General features: G+C 50.6%; 1 protein-coding gene across 2 annotated transcripts in view; it reads left to right on the plus strand.

The window, feature by feature from the left end:
• Positions 1-15,943, plus strand: part of FBXL20 (F-box and leucine rich repeat protein 20) — a 134,152-nt gene that overhangs the window by 105,651 nt on the left and 12,558 nt on the right. For both annotated transcript variants that reach the window (XM_060256055.1, XM_060256054.1), the window contains exons 8-9: positions 1,975-2,101; positions 8,191-8,265. In XM_060256055.1, the coding sequence (XP_060112038.1) occupies positions 1,975-2,101; positions 8,191-8,265 (202 nt within the window). The remainder of the gene's footprint in view (positions 1-1,974; positions 2,102-8,190; positions 8,266-15,943) is intronic.

Raw genomic sequence — 15,943 nt, forward strand, 5'->3', positions numbered from 1 at the left:
GCTAAACGTGCAGTCCTAGGGAGACGTTATGGATTTCTTTTTCTTTAAAAGTTACATACCTTTGTGAGGGACATTCGCCCTTCCCTTCATTTGATCTTGCTGGCAGGAAGGTCACCCAGAGATGGAATTTAGGGGAAAGGACACACCTTGCTCTTTCCTTGTTGATCTCATTTAACGGATTCAAGGAAGCTGAAAACGACCTGCTAAATATTCTCTTGGGCTATTTCTCGAACTGAAAGGTCACCCTTAGGAGTAGGATTGCCAGGTGCCCCCGGCCCGTGGGGGGGGGGGGTTGTAGAGTTGTCAGCTCCAGGTTGGGGAACTCCTGGAGATATGGGCATGGTGCCTGGGGAGGACGAGGACCTCACCTACAGTTGCACAGAGTCCACCCTCCAAAGCATCCATTTTCTCCAGAACTGACCTCTGTAGTGGAGCAGCAATTCTGAGGGATCCCCAGGTCCCACCTGGAGGCTGACATCCCTACTTAGGAGACGAGGAAGAAGGCTTCTCATTAACGTTGGGGTCAGGCAAAGTCAACAAAACCTGGGGGGGGGCGGGGGCGTTCCTGGGACTCATGGAAAAACCCGTTGCTTGCCATTCGTCCAGATGGGAACTCAGTTCGCCTGCCCTTGTTTCCCAGGTTGTTTTTTTCCCCCCCTCCTCTCCCCTTCCCCCAAGATGTGTGGGAGACACGGCCCAGGGTGCAGGGAACCCTGCACCCAGGGGAGGGATGGTGGCTCAGGGGTAGAGCATCTGCTTGGTAAGCAGAAGGTCCCAGGTTCAATCCCCGGCATCTCCAATTAAAAGGGTCCAGGCAAATAGGCGTGAAAAAAGTCAGCTGGAGACCCTGGAGAGCCGCTGCCAGTCTGAGTAGACAATACTGACTTTGATGGACCAAGGGTCTGGTTCAGTATAAGGCAGCTTCATATGTTCATATGAACGCCCCTGTTCCTTTTCCCTAGTAGGGGTTTCGTGTCGTTTTGGCCACCTCACACCCACCGCTTGTCAGTCATTCTAAACAGCGCTCACATCAGGTGGTAGTCCCGGAGCAGCGGCTCCCGACCTTTTTGGCATCAGGGACCGGGTTTGTGGAAGACATGAACCAGGAAGGGGGGCGCTGGGGGTTTTGCCGCCCTAGGCTGCCCGTGCCCCGTCCCTGCCCCCATGGGAATCTTTAGATGCGGGGGAGACTGGGGCTGTTTCTGCCGCCTCTCTGCTAGGTGGCCAGGCAGCAGAAGGCCAGTCTGCCTCCCCCTCCCATTTAAAAACCTACCCCTATAAATGCGGGGTTAGGGGAGGTTGCAGCAGCACTGCTCCTTCCGCCGGCTTGGGACCCAGGTGGGCAGAAGGGCTGGTGGGACTGCTCAGCCTCACTGTCTCGGAGCGAGGCTGCGAGCCAGTTTGGTGTAGTGGTTAAGTGTGCAGACTCTTATCTGGGAGAACCGGGTTTGATTCCCCACTCCTCCACTTGCAGCTGCTGGAATGGCCTTGGGTCAGCCATAGCTCTGGCAGAGGTTGTCCTTGAAAAGACAGCTGCTGTGAGAGCTCTTCCAGCCCCACCCACCTCACAGGGTGTCTTTTGTGGGGGAGGAAGGTAAAGGAGATTGTGAGCTGCTCTGAGACTCTTCGGAGTGGAGGGCGGGATATAAATCCAATATCTTCTTCTTCTTCTGCCTCTTTTGTCCACTCGGGTCCCCGGGCGGTCAGGGGTGGTGTGGTGCTTGTGCCTCACTCCGAGGCCGGGGTTGCTAGCAAGCCATGGACCAGTACCAGTCCATGACCCGGTGGTTGGGGACCCCTGTCCCAGAGGTCGCTCTGAGCAGGGGTGGTCAGTTATTTACAGCTTCCGTCATGACTGGCAGGCGAGGGGTTAAAGCTCTCTTGTCCAGACAGCCACCTTTTTCTCTCTGACTTTTCTTGCCTCCTTTCTCTCGCCCCCCCCTCCCCCTTCCTTTCTCCCTTCCGCCTCACAAGCGAGGGGTGCCCTCTGCTGGAGCAGCTCAACATCTCCTGGTGTGACCAAGTGACGAAAGACGGCATCCAGGCTTTGGTGAGAGGTTGCGGCGGACTCAAAGCCCTGTTTCTTAAAGGCTGCACACAGGTACTCCTCTCCAGGGCAAGCAAAGGTGGCTTGAACCGAGGTTGGTTTAATGTGGGGAAAAGGCAGAGTGGGGGGGTCTCGGGGCTTGGCGCGCGAAAACTCATACATCGAATAAGACGTCTGCTGGCCTTAAAAGCGCCACGCTGGATTCTGAACTTTGTTCTGTCGCTTCAGACCAGGGGTGGCCAAACCGTGGCTCGGGAGCCACATGCGACTCTTTCACACATATTGCGTGGCTCTCGAAGACTCCACCACCCCATCAGCCAGCATGGAGAAAGCATTTGTCTCTTTCAATCGCTTCTCCGAGCCAAGCCAGCTGCTGGCTTGGAGAATGCATTTAATTGCTTTCTTTACACCTTTCTCTCCCCTGTCTATTTTCCTTCTTCCCCGCTCTCAAACATCTGAAGTTCCTGTCTTGTGGCTCTCAAACGTCTGATGCTTATTCTATGTGGCTCTTACGTTAGGCCAGTTTGGCCAGCCCTGCTTCAGACCAACGCAGCTGCCCACCCGCACGAGTCTTGGGCTGCAGCGCATCATTCAGGAAACAAATAATAATAGGAGAACAGTATTCAGAGGGGATGTTTTTAACCTTGGGAGGAAGGGTAGGTTGAGAGTGGCTGGCCCAAAGCCACCCAGGAAGCTTCCTAGGCGGAGCCAGGATTTGAACCTGGTTCTGCCAGATCCTAGTCTGTAACCACTGAGCTCTGCTGGGCATGGCTCCCCTGTGCTGCCTTCTTCAGACCTGGTCCAAACAACTGCACCTGTGGTTCTGTTGCAGCACTTTCATATAATGAAAAAGAGAAACCTCAGCCTGCGTAGCCAGACCCGTGATCCACAAGCCAGTGGCCAGTCGGCAGCTTTTCCTGGGGATGGTAAAAAAGGTAAAGGTCGTCCCCTGTGCAAGCACCAGTCGTTTCCAACTCTGGGGTGACATTGTTTTCACGGCAGACTTTTTACGGGGTGGTTTGCCATCGCCTTCCCCAGTCATGTACACTTTCCCCTCCCAAAGCAAGCTGGGTACTCATTTTACTGACCTCGGAAGGATGGAAGGCTGAGTCAACCATGAGCCAGCGACCTGAACCCAGCTTTCGCCGGAATCAAACTCAGGTCATGAGCAGAGCTTAGGACTGCAGTACTGCAGCTTGGCCACTCTGCGCCACGGGGCTCTAATCCTGGTGATGGAGGTCTCCTGAAATGTCTTTAGTGCGGTTGTGGCAGGGGTCCGAAACTGGTTTAGCAAGGGAAAGATAAGCATCTTTTGGAGGGCACCATACTGGATTGTATCTGCATTGTCTGCTCATATACAGAAGGTTGTTTCCGTGTGTTATCTCTCTTGGTGGATCCACTGGTGGGTCTCCTGGGTTTTGGCTGCTGTGTGACAGAGTGTTGGACTCGATGGGCCATTGGCCTGATCCAACATGGCTTCTCTTATGTTCTTATGTGACACAGAGTGTTGGACTGGATGGGCCACTGGCCTGATCCAACATGGCTTCTCTTATGTTCTTATGTGACACAGAGTGTTGGACTGAATGGGCCATTGGCCTGATCCAACATGGCTTCTCTTATGTTCTTATGTGACACAGAGTGTTGGACTGGATGGGCCACTGGCCTGATCCAACATGGCTTCTCTTATGTTCTTATGTGACACAGAGTGTTAGACTGGATGGGCCATTGGCCTGATCCAACATGGCTTCTCTTATGTTCTTATGTGACACAGAGTGTTGGACTGGATGGGCCATTGGCCTGATCCAACATGGCTTCTCTTATGTGACACAGAGTGTTGGACTGGATGGGCCATTGGCCTGATCCAACATGGCTTCTCTTATGTTCTTATGTGACACAGAGTGTTGGACTGGATGGGCCATTGACCTGATCCAACATGGCTTCTCTTATGTTCTTATGTGACACAGAGTGTTGGACTGGATGGGCCTTTGGCCTGATCCAACATGGCTTCTCTTATGTTCTTATGTGACACAGAGTGTTGGACTGGATGGGCCATTGACCTGATCCAACATGGCTTCTCTTATGTTCTTATGTAACACAGAGTGTTGGACTGGATGGGCCATTGGCCTGATCCAACATGGCTTCTCTTATGTTCTTATGTGACACAGAGTGTTGGACTGGATGGGCCATTGACCTGATCCAACAGGGCTTCTCTTATGTTCTTATGTGACACAGAGTGTTGGACTGGATGGGCCTTTGGCCTGATCCAACATGGCTTCTCTTATGTTCTTATGTGACACAGAGTGTTGGACTGGATGGGCCATTGGCCTGATCCAACATGGCTTCTCTTATGTTCTTATGTGACACAGAGTGTTGGACTGGATGGGCCATTGGCCTGATCCAACAGGGCTTCTCTTATGTTCTTATGTGACACAGAGTGTTGGACTGGATGGGCCATTGGCCTGATCCAACATGGCTTCTCTTATGTTCTTATTTAACACAGAGTGTTGGACTGGATGGGCCATTGGCCTGATCCAACATGGCTTCTCTTATGTTCTTATGTGACACAGAGTGTTGGACTGGATGGGCCATTGGCCTGATCCAACATGGCTTCTCTTATGTTCTTATGTGACACAGAGTGTTGGACTGGATGGGCCTTTGGCCTGCTGCAGCATGGCTTCTCTTATGTTCTTATGAGCAGCGTTCCCTCTAAGCTGAGTTCGTGTGAGCTAGCTCACAGTTCTTTAGTCTCCGGCTCACAGCTCAGGAAGGATGGCCCCGGAGCAAACTAATTTATGCAGCAGCCCAATTGCTCGCTCACAACTTTAAGGCCAGCAGATCATAAAGTAGAATCGTTGCTCGCAAGACTCCACAGCTTAGAGTGTTGCTTACGATTGCTGTGTGTTGATCTGTAAAGGGAAGGTAGCAGTGAAGGTTTGCAGTTGCCCAGAGAGCATCACCATAACCTGCAAAGAAAGAAGCCCCACTTGTCAAGAGTCACTCCATTTTGTTCCTCTTTCCATATGTATCCAGAAATACAATGCTATGTTTGTGCTTGCTTGCTATGCTGCCTTTGATATGAATTGCTGCTTGTTGCTTATCTGAAGGGAGGCTGGCATGTCTGGGAACTGGCTGGTTACTACGCAGCCAAGGTCGAGAACTGGAGGAGATGCGACCCAGGAACTGATAACACCACCTGTGGTGATGAGAGCTTAATAGAAACCCCGTGCAAACCCCCCGCTTTAGCTTGGCGCATTTTGGCTTGAATTATAACAGGGCAAAGGTTTATAAGCTGGAGGAACTGGTGGGAAGGTCAGTTCCAACAATGCGTGTGTATGCCCATGATGCTGGAATAAAGATCTTGAACTCTTTCCTTGGCTCTGGGTCTGACACCACTTAAGAGTTTTAGCAAATGTGGACTTAATTTTAGAATCCAGATTAATAATTTTAGAATCCAGATTAATTTTTAGAATAGTGTAAGCTTTGGTCTTATTTATGGAATTCTGAGGGGAATAAATATTGACAGAAATATGCCCCTGGTTATCAGTCGTTTGCCATCTGTTCTCCCGGATTCAAGGACAGCTGTGACATTTTTAGCGGCAGAAACAATTCAGGGGTTTTTTTGTTGGGTTTTTTGCCTTTACAAAAATGTAACGCTTAAAAAAAACCCTGAACACATGTTCCCTAGAAACAAACAGTTTCTAGCACAAGCCATCAAAACTTATTTCTAGCACAAGTCATCAAAACTCACACCTAACCTCAGTAGGCTCAGAGGCATCACACCTGAGCATTTGATATCTGACACCTGAGCTCTGATATTTTTTTTAATATCTCCATGGTGAGACTATTTTGAAGGCTCTGTCAAGGAACTTCGGGGGCTGCCACACTACTAAGAGCACCTCTTCTGGAGTTCTCAGAGTCGCGGGGGGGGGGGTGTACAGTGAGAGCCAGTGTTGTGCTTAAGAGTGGTTGACCCAGCGCTGGCACTGCCCCACCCCACAGCCTGCACCTTCCCTCCACGGTGAGCCTGGCAGCATGGCATACTTCCTGCATCTCAGAGCAGGCCAGCTGTCACTCCACCTCCTGGCTTCCGGAAGCCGGGAGACAGAACGATGGTGACCCAAAGGCAGCGTGCTCTGAGGCACAGGAGCCGCACCCCCAGGCTCACACATTTCCTTCGCCATAGAGGCAAGGGTGGGAGAGAGGCCCAAAACCGGCGCCCTCCCTCTCCACCCCAAGCCACGTCCCAGGCAGCTGCCTAAGGCTGCTCCACTTGTAGCCGCTGGTGCATGGCCTTGGGTCAGCCATAGCTCTGGCAGAGGTTGTCCTTAAAAGGGCAGCTGCTGTGAGAGTCCTCTCAGCTCCACCCACCTCACAGGGTGTCTGTTGTGGGGGAGGAAGGGAAAGGAGATTGTGAGCCGCTCTGAGACTCTTCAGAGTGGAGGGCGGGCTACAAATCCAATATCTTCATCTACCTCACAGGGTGTCTGTTGTGGGGGAGGAAGGGAAAGGAGATTGTGAGCCGCTCTGAGACTCTTCGGAGTGGAGGGCGGGATATAAATCCAATATCTTCATCTACCTCACAGGGTGTCTGTTGTGGGGGAGGAAGGGAAAGGAGATTGTGAGCCACTCTGAGACTCTCCGGAGTGGAGGGCGGGATATAAATCCAATATCTTCATCTACCTCACAGGGTGTCTGTTGTGGGGGAGGAAGGTAAAGGAGATTGTGAGCTGCTCTGAGACTCTTCGGAGTGGAGGGCGGGATACAAATCCAATATCATCTTCTTCTGATGGACTCGCTGGCCCTGGGTTGACCTTAATCTGGAGAACCGGGTTTGATTCTCCACTCCTCTTCCCTATGAAGCCCTCTGGGTGACTTTGGGCCAGTCCCAGTTCTTTCAGACCTCTCTCAGCCCCGCCTACCTCCCAAGGTGCTTGTTGTGGGGAGAGAAATAGAAGGAAATTGTAACGGTCTTTGGGACTCCTTGGGGTAGAGAAAGGAAAGGACAGGTCCCCTGTGCAAGCACCAATCGTTTCCGATTCTGGGGTGTCGTTGCTTTCACAACGTTTTCACGGCAGACTCTAATCTGGAGAGCCAGGTTTGGTTCCCCGCTCCTCCTCCACATGAAGTCTGCTGGGTGACCTTGGGCCAGCCGCAGTTCTCTCTGAACTCTTCCAGCCCCGCCTGCCTCTCAAGCTGCTTGTTGTGGGGAGAGGAAGGGAAGCTGCTTTGACACTCCTTAAGATAGAGAAAAGCGGGGTATAAAAACCTACTCCTCTTCTTTTTTATCTTCTTAAAGCCTACGTCAGGGGAGGCCAATCTTGCTTAGCATAAGAGCCACATAGAACAAATGTCAGATGTTTGAGAGCTGCAAGACATAAACATCAGATGTAGGTAAAAAGGAAGGAAGGAAGGAAGGAAGGAAGGAAGGAAGGAAGGAAGGAAGGAAGGAAGGAAAATAGATTAATAGATAAGGTGAGGGAAGGAGAGGTGGAAGTAAGCAACTTTAACTTTAAAACCATTCCCCAAGCTGCCAGCTGGCTTGGCTTGGGGAAGTGATTTAAAGAGAGAAATGCCTTCTCCAACCTATGAACATACGAAGCTGCCTTCTACTGAATCAGACCCTCGGTCCATCAAAGTCAGTCTTGTCTTCTCAGACTGGCAGCGGCTCTCCAGGGTCTCAAGATGAGGTTTTTCACACCTTTTTGCCAGGACCCTTTTTTTTGGAGATGCCAGGGATTGAACCTGGGACCTTCTGCTTCCCAAGCAGATGCTCTACCACTGAGCCACTGTCCCTTCCCTGACCAGCAGTGGCTCTCCAGGGTCTCAAGCTGAGGTTTTTCACACCTATTTGTCTGGACCCTTTTTTGGAGATGCCAGGGATTGAACCTGGGACCTTCTGCTTCCCAAGCAGGTGCTCTACCACTGAGCCACCGTCCCTCCCCAAGCTGGGCGGTGGGGGCTTCCAATAAGTATGAAAGAGCCGCATGTGGCTTCTGAACCACAGTTTGGCCACGCCCGGCCTACATTGTCTCTTGCCCACATTTGGGCCCTTAGTCGTTGCCCCAGCTTGTCTCGGCTGTTAACGAGTTGCTTCTTTTCTGTCCATTTCCCCCACCCTTCCCCTTGTAAATTTATATTCGTAGCTGGAGGATGAAGCCCTCAAGTACATTGGAGCGCACTGTCCCGAACTGGTGACTCTCAACCTGCAGACCTGCTTGGTAAGTAACCAGCCCACGTAGATCTCCATGTGGTGTTTTCACATTTCCTAGGCAGAGTAATAAAAAGTAGAGACATCACCCTGCCAACAAGAGTCCGTATAGTCAAAGCGATGGTATCCCCAGTAGTCATGTATGGCTGTGAAAGGTGGACCATAAGGAAGGCCGAGCGCAGAAGAATAGATGCTTTCGAGCTGTGGTGCCGGAGAAGACTCTTGAGAGTCCCTTGGACCGCAGGAAGATCCAATCAGTCAGTCCTAAGGGAAATCAACCCTGACTGGAAGGTCAGATGCTGAAGCTGAAGCTCCCAATACTTTGGCCCCCAAATGAGAAGGGAGCACTCCCTGGGGAAGATCCTGATGCTGGGAAAAACAAGGCAAAAGAAGAAGGGGATGGCAAAAGATGAGATGGCTGGGCAGCGTTATTGAAGTAGCTAACAAATTTGAGTGGACTTCGGAGGGTGGTGGAGGACAAGAGGGCCTGGTGTGATTTGGTCCACGGGGTCGCAAAGAGTCCGACTCAGCTGTGCGACTGGACAATAACTTGCGGGGGGGGGGGGGTGTGTGGACTGAATCATGTGGCAGGACATCCACCCTCCCGAGAACTGCTTCTGTGGTTCTCCTGTTGGCCTGGAGGATTTGCACTTCAAGGGGCTTGCTGTTTTCCTTATTTAATAACAGCAAGTTGTCCCTTTTGTGCTAGGCAGGGAACGTCTATGAAAACACACTCCTAAAAATGCATTGCAGCTGAAGGAAGTGGGCAAATGCTGGTTCGTCGCTCTGTGCTCTTGTTTCAGACAAAAAACAATAATCTGGCCATGCAGTTCACAACAAACAAATAGCCCGAGGATACTGGTGAAGCTGATGCTCTGTGTCAGTGGTCCCCAACCTTTTTGACACCAGGGACCGGTTTTGTGGGGGACAATTTTTCCACAGACCGGAGGTGGGGGGGGGCCACGATGGTTTTGGGATGATACAATTGTGCACTTTATTTTTATTAGTTTGGTGTAGTGGTTAAGTGTGCAGACTCTTATCTGGGAGATCTAGATTTGATTCCCCACTCCTCCACTCGCAGTTGCTGGAATGGCCTTGGGTCAGTCATAGCTCTCACAGAGTTGTCCTTGAAAGGACAGTTTCTGTGAGAGCCCTCTCAGCCCCAGCCACCTCACAGGGTGTCTGTTGTGGGGGAGGAAGGTAAAAGAGATTGTGAGCCACTCTGAGACTCTGAAATTCGGAGTGGAGGGCAGAATATATATCCAGTGTCATCGTAGTCGTCTTCTATTACTACTACTACTGCATTGTGATATATAATGAAATAATTATACAACTCACAGCCCAGTTGCTAACAGAACACGGTCCAGTACCAGTCCATGGACCAGAGGTTGGGGACCCCTGCTCTGTGTGATTGCATTTAAAAGTGTCGGAGTCCAGCTCTGACACCAGTGGTGCGAGAAATAAAAACACAAGGGAGACGTCTGATAAAGTGTAAAGCATACACGACTGAGCTGCGCAGGAAGAAGAAAGAATACTCTCTCCCACGCCTCATCAGCCCCTTCTTTATTCAGTTCATCACGTTAACGGCCGTAGCCATACGCACACACAAAACATTAATTAACTTTCCACACGGCACTTCAAGGCTTCTTTACACCCCGCACTGCTTATCACACAGCACTCCTGCTATCTCATCATCCGGTCCTCTTAAAGCTATACAACACACTCCCACAAAAAGAAACTTGATTGAAACACTCATTGAGAGAGGACAGAGCTCTCGAAGAAGACAAGAAACTACTACTTATATTCGAATAGCCAGTCAGGCTCAGGGATCCTTTTCTCCTATTTGGAAACTTGTTCAAGAGAAGACCCATGGGCTAGTGGGACAAAGGAGGAAAGCACTCCCTATGGGACTATATCTGTAGAACATCTTGGTTGGATCGAAAAGGTTTTTCATTGTAAATTGCATGGTCCGATTATTGTTTTTGTCTGGCTTAGAGACCACAGCAGCTTGTGTTTTGTTAACCTGTGCTCCATTCCAGCATTCTTGGCTGACCCCTTGCTTCCAACTGTGCTGCCATGGCAGACTTTGCTCCTTGGTTGCTAGGCGTGCAGATAGGTGTGAAGTGAGGATGAAGACAGGTGTGATGGCCGCTGATCTCACGGATGCTCTGATGAAGCCCCGGGAGGTAAACAGGCAGGCGATCTCACCAGGATGTGAGGCATTAGTGCAAAGCTGACTCCGACTGCGTGTGAAGATTAGCAACCTGGCAGGCGGGGATGTTATGAAGGAACAGTCGTGGACACTTTGCTGAGCAGTCGCGGGTTAGAACTGATAAAAAGAAGTCCTTCTTCACCCAAGGGTGATTAACACATGGAATTCACTGCCACAGGAGGTGGCGGCGGCTACAAACATGGACAGCTTCAAGGGGGGATTGGATCAACATCTGGAGCAGAGGTCCATCAGTGGCTGTTAACCACAGGATATTGATGGAACTCTCTGTCTGGGACAGTGATGCTCTATATTCTTGGTGCTTGGGGGTGCACAGTGGGAGGGCTTCTAGTGTCCCGGCCCCACTGATGGACCTCCTGATGGCACCTGGGTTTTTTTTTGGCCACTGTGTGACACAGAGTGTTGGACTAGATGGGCCATTGGCCTGATCCAACAGGGCTTTTCTTATGTTCTTCTGTGACACAGAGTGTTGGACTGGAGGGGCCACTGGCCTGATCCAACATGGCTTCTCTTATGTTCTTCTGTGACACAGAGTGTTGGACTACATGGGCCATTGGCCTGATCCAACAGGGCTTCTCATGTTCTTGTGTGACACAGAGTGTTGGACTAGATGGGCCATTGGCCTGATCCAGCATGGCTTCTCTTATGTTCTTCTGTGACACAGAGTGTTGGACTAGATGGGCCGTTGGCCTGATCCAGCATGGCTTCTCTTATGTTCTTCTGTGACACAGAGTGTTGGACTGGATGGGCCGTTGGCCTGATCCAACAGGGCTTCTCTTATGTTCTTCTGTGACACAGAGAGTGTTGGACTAGATGGGCCATTGGCCTGATCCAGCATGGCTTCTCTTATGTTCTTCTGTGACACAGAGAGTGTTGGACTAGATGGGCCATTGGCCTGATCCAGCATGGCTTCTCTTATGTTCTTCTGTGACACAGAGAGTGTTGGACTAGATGGGCCATTGGCCTGATCCAGCATGGCTTCTCTTATGTTCTTAAGGGCTTGTATGTTACAAAGGCCCCTGTGAAGACTGAGGAATCATCATCTATCAGGAATGGGAGAGGGGGGAGGTTTTGCTCTCCCTTCAGTGTTGACCTCAAGCAGAGCACTTTGTTTTCACACTTAGGAATGAATAGAAACCACTGGAGATGGGTATCTCCCCCACCCCCTGTGGGGAATGGGGAGGGGGTAGGGTTGCCAAATCCCGGGTTGGGAAGCTGGGAGCCCGGGGAGGACAGGGACCTCAGCGGGGTACGATGCCATAGAGTCCGCCCTCCAAAGCATTCATTTTTTGCAGCAGAACTGATCTCTATAGCATGGAGATGAATTGTGATTCTGGGGGGATCCCCAGGTCCAATCTGGAGGCTGGCATCCCTAGGAGATCTGGAACACCCTCAGAGACTCAGGAACACCCTCGGAGCACAGGCTAAACTTTGTTCTGTTCCTTTGATTAAGACCGCTTCTGTCTACATAGTCGCATCACACGAAGCTGCCTTATACTGTCCATTTTTCCATCAAAGTCAATACTGTGTACTCACGCTGGCTGCGGCTCTCCAGTCTGCAGTGGAGGTCTTTCACATCGTCTACATCTTTTTAAGTGGAGGCGTCAGAGATTAAACTTGGGACCTTCTGCATGCCAAGCAGACATGCTTCACGAACACACCCTTCCAAAGTGAACATACGAACCTATGAAGCTGCCTTCTACTGAATCAGACCTTTGGTTCATCAGAGTCAGACCGTTTTCGCACACAGCTTACCATGCAGTCACGTTCCTGTTCTCTCCGCAGCGTCCGTCGGATTTCCCACTACCTGCGCTGGAGTTTCAGGAAGTGCTGCGGCTTTTGCGTAGCAAACGTAAACCGCTAAAACCCAGTTTACGTTTGCTACACAAAAGCCGCGGCACTTCCTGTAACTCCAGCGCAGATAGTGAGAAATCCGACGGACGCTGCGGAGAGAACAGGAACGTGACTGCATGGTAAGCTGTGTGTGAAAACGGTATCAGTCTTGCCTACTCAGACTGGCAGCAGCTCTCCAGGGTCTCCAGCTGTGGTTTTTCACGCCTTTTTGCCTGGACCCTTTTTAGTTGGAGATGCCGGGGATTAAACCTGGGACCTCCTGCTTACCAAGCAGATGCTCTACCGCTGAGCCACCGTCCCTCCCCTTAGACATATGAACATATGAAGCTGCCTTCTAGTGAATCAGACCCTCAGTCCATCAAAGCCAGTCTTGTCTACTCAGACTGGCAGTGGCTCTCCAGGATCTCAAGCTGCAGTTTTTCATGCCTACTTGCCTGGACACGGGGATTGAACCTGGGACCTCCTGCTTGCCAAGCAGATGCTCTACCACTGAGCCACTGTCCCTCCCCTTAGACATATGAACATATGAAGCTGCCTTCTAGTGAATCAGACCCTCAGTCCATCAAAGCCAGTCTTGTCTACTCAGACTGGCAGTGGCTCTCCAGTGTCTCCAGCTGCAGTTTTTCACGCCTGCTTGCCTGGACCCTTTTTAGTTGGAGATGCCGAGGATTGAACCTGGGACCTCCTGCTTACCAAGCAGATGCTCTACCACTGAGCCACTGTCCCTCCCCTATCCTCAATTTCTGGGGGGTTTTTGGCCCTATTAAAGGATGCCAAAAACCTGTAAGCTACTTATTTCTAAGTTCTTTGAGACAGTCAGTCTTTCACAAATGCAGGGCATGTCATAAAAAAATACCACAAAACTGGACTGGCAGTTCAAGCTGAGGATTGTTTTGTAGATTTATTTTGGAGGATCCGGCGGGTGTCGTCCTCATTCAAGCTGTTGTGCTTCGTTTTCTCTGCAGCGTTTGGTTGTTTAAAATTTCATTTGCTGCTGTGTTCCTTTCAAGTCACTGCCACCGAGAAGAAGCAAACGAGTCCATGCCAGAGAAATAGGGGAGGGCAGGTCTTTTTTTGAGCAGGAACGCACAAGAACGTGATTCTGGCTGACTTGATGTCAGGTAAAAAGGTAAAGGGTAGTCCCCTGTGCAAGCACCAGTCGTTTCCGACTCTGGGGTGACGTTGCTTTCACAACATTTTCATGGCAGACTTTTTACGGGGTGGTTTTGCTATTGCCTTCCCCAGTCATCTACACTTTCCCCCCAGCAAGCTGGGCACTCATTTTACCAACCTCGGAAGGATGGAGGGCTGAGTCAACTTCAAGCCAGCTACCTGAACCAGCTTCCGCTGGGATCGAACCCAGGTCGTGAGCAGAGGGCTCCGACTGCAGTACTGCAGCTTTACCACTCTGCGCCAGGAGGTGTGGCCTAATATACAAATGAGCTCATGCTGGGCTTCTACAGAAAAGCCCTGCGCAAACGATGGTGATGCCAGGGGGCGTGGGCTAATATGCAACTGAGTTCCTGCTGGGCTTTTTCAACCAGAAAAGCCCTAGGGGAGGGCATCAGCGAATCCATCGTGGCCTCTCAGCTAGAAAGGCAGCTGTACTGGTTTAAGTCGTCAGTCTTCTTCAGAGGTGGCTATTAAAATGCAGCTCCCCTGGCCAGTGATTAGATTAGATGGGGCCATAAGGTCTGTTTTAACTGGTGGTGTGGGAAGAGAAGAAAGGCTGGCCTAGATTTTTGTGGTCATAGAAACTAATAGTCGATGAAAGTGTGTCTCCGGCATGAAGTGAAACGTGGCTTTCCGTGTCCTAGAATCATAGAGTTGGAAGGGACCTCCAGGGTCATCTAGTCCAACCCCCTGCACAATGCTGACAACTCACAAATACCTCCTCCCTTAAATCCACAGGATCTTCATTGCTGTCAGTTGGCCATCGAGCCTCTGTTTCAAAACCTCCAAGGAAGGAGAGCCCACCACCTCCTGGTGTCTAACATTCTCTTTCAACAGGTGCCTCCCACCCACACCGTGTTTCGTTCTGCCTCTTCTTCGAAAGTTGGGAATTATATGCTGTTCCTTTGTCTCATGTATTTCAATTATTGTTCTATTATTTTGTCTCAAAGCTTTATGTGCTGTGTACACTTCCTTGAAGAACTGAGTGATGCGATATTGTGTATGTTCCAGGGAGAGTCGGTTTGGTGTAGTGGTTAAGTGTGCGGACTCTTCTCTTGGAGAACCGGGTTTGATTCCCCACTCCTCCACTTGCACCCGCTGGAATAGCCTTGGGTCAGCCATAGCTCTGGCAGAGGTTGTCCTTGAAAGGGCAGCTGCTGTGAGAGCCCTCTCAGCCCCACCCACCTCACAGGGTGTCTATTGTAAGGGAGGAAGATAGAGGGGATTGTAAGCCACTCGAGTCTCTGATTCAGTGAAAAGGGAGGGGTATAAATCTGCAGTCTTCTTCCCTTCACTATGGAACAACTGCCTGCCCCCCCCCCCACACACACTAAAATTAGAACTAAAGAGCAGGGCTTCCATGAAGCTTGATCCCTGACACTTTTCTCTTTAGAAATTAAACATCATCCAGAGCTCCTTTAGAACACAGTCCCTGGACATCTGTGCGTGCAATAAGTGCTGTTGTCATTCTCAGTAAATTCGAACCACAGAAGGTTATCTCTCCCAGCCCCATCTACGTGCTCGCCAGCTGCTGGATATTTTGTATGCCCATTTAACATTTTTTTCTGCACGTTTGATACTGGATATCTTGTTGAAGAAGGCAGTTATTTCCACCAGATGATTTTAAAATCGTATTGGCCCCCCACAACCATTAGGTCATGGCCCCCAAACCACTAAAAGCCTACTAAAGTCCACCTTCATCCCTACCCATGTTGTTGCACTCTACCCATGGAGCAGGTGTTTTAACAATGAGACCAAGCCCTACTGTGGGAATTATTTGGGTAACTTGGAAAAGCCCCCCTAACAGCCCCAGTGCTAACATTTAGCGTGGCCAAGCCATCTGGTCTGGATTTGTCCTTGCCCAGGAGGTCTTTCCCAGTTTTTGGGGTTTGTAGAATCTTTCGGGCTCAAGTGCCATGTTCTACTGGAGAAAGTTTTCCTTCCAGACGTTTCGTTCTCAGCTACGGAGAACATCCTCAGTGGCGTTGCAGCCGGAGCAGGCGCTCTGACCTTCTTGGCTGCTGTGCATTGAGTGGGGCCAGGGCTGCTGGAGAGCTGCTATTTCTAGGCTGGAGGGGGTGTGCAGCAGCCCTGGCCTCACTCAATGCACAGCAGCCAAGAAGGTCAGAGCGCCTGCTCCGGCTGCAACGCCACTGAGGATGTTCTCCGCAGCCAAGAACGAAACGTCTGGAAGGAAAACTTTCTCCAGTAGAACACGGCACTTGAGCCCGAAAGATTCTACAAACCCCAATGATGTTACCAGCCGTGAAAACCTGAAATCTTTTCCAGTTTGTTTGCAGGACAGGCTGGAGGGGGGGGGGGGGGGGGGACTGATCCTTGTCAAGCTGGAATGTTTTATTTGGTCTTCTCTCCAAGCTTAATTTTTTGCATGTCTTAAAAATACAGTTGCTTGCGTGTTTTACTTATTTTT

The sequence above is a fragment of the Heteronotia binoei genome, chromosome 15 (assembly GCF_032191835.1).
Source record: "Heteronotia binoei isolate CCM8104 ecotype False Entrance Well chromosome 15, APGP_CSIRO_Hbin_v1, whole genome shotgun sequence".
Taxonomy (NCBI): domain Eukaryota; kingdom Metazoa; phylum Chordata; class Lepidosauria; order Squamata; family Gekkonidae; genus Heteronotia; species Heteronotia binoei.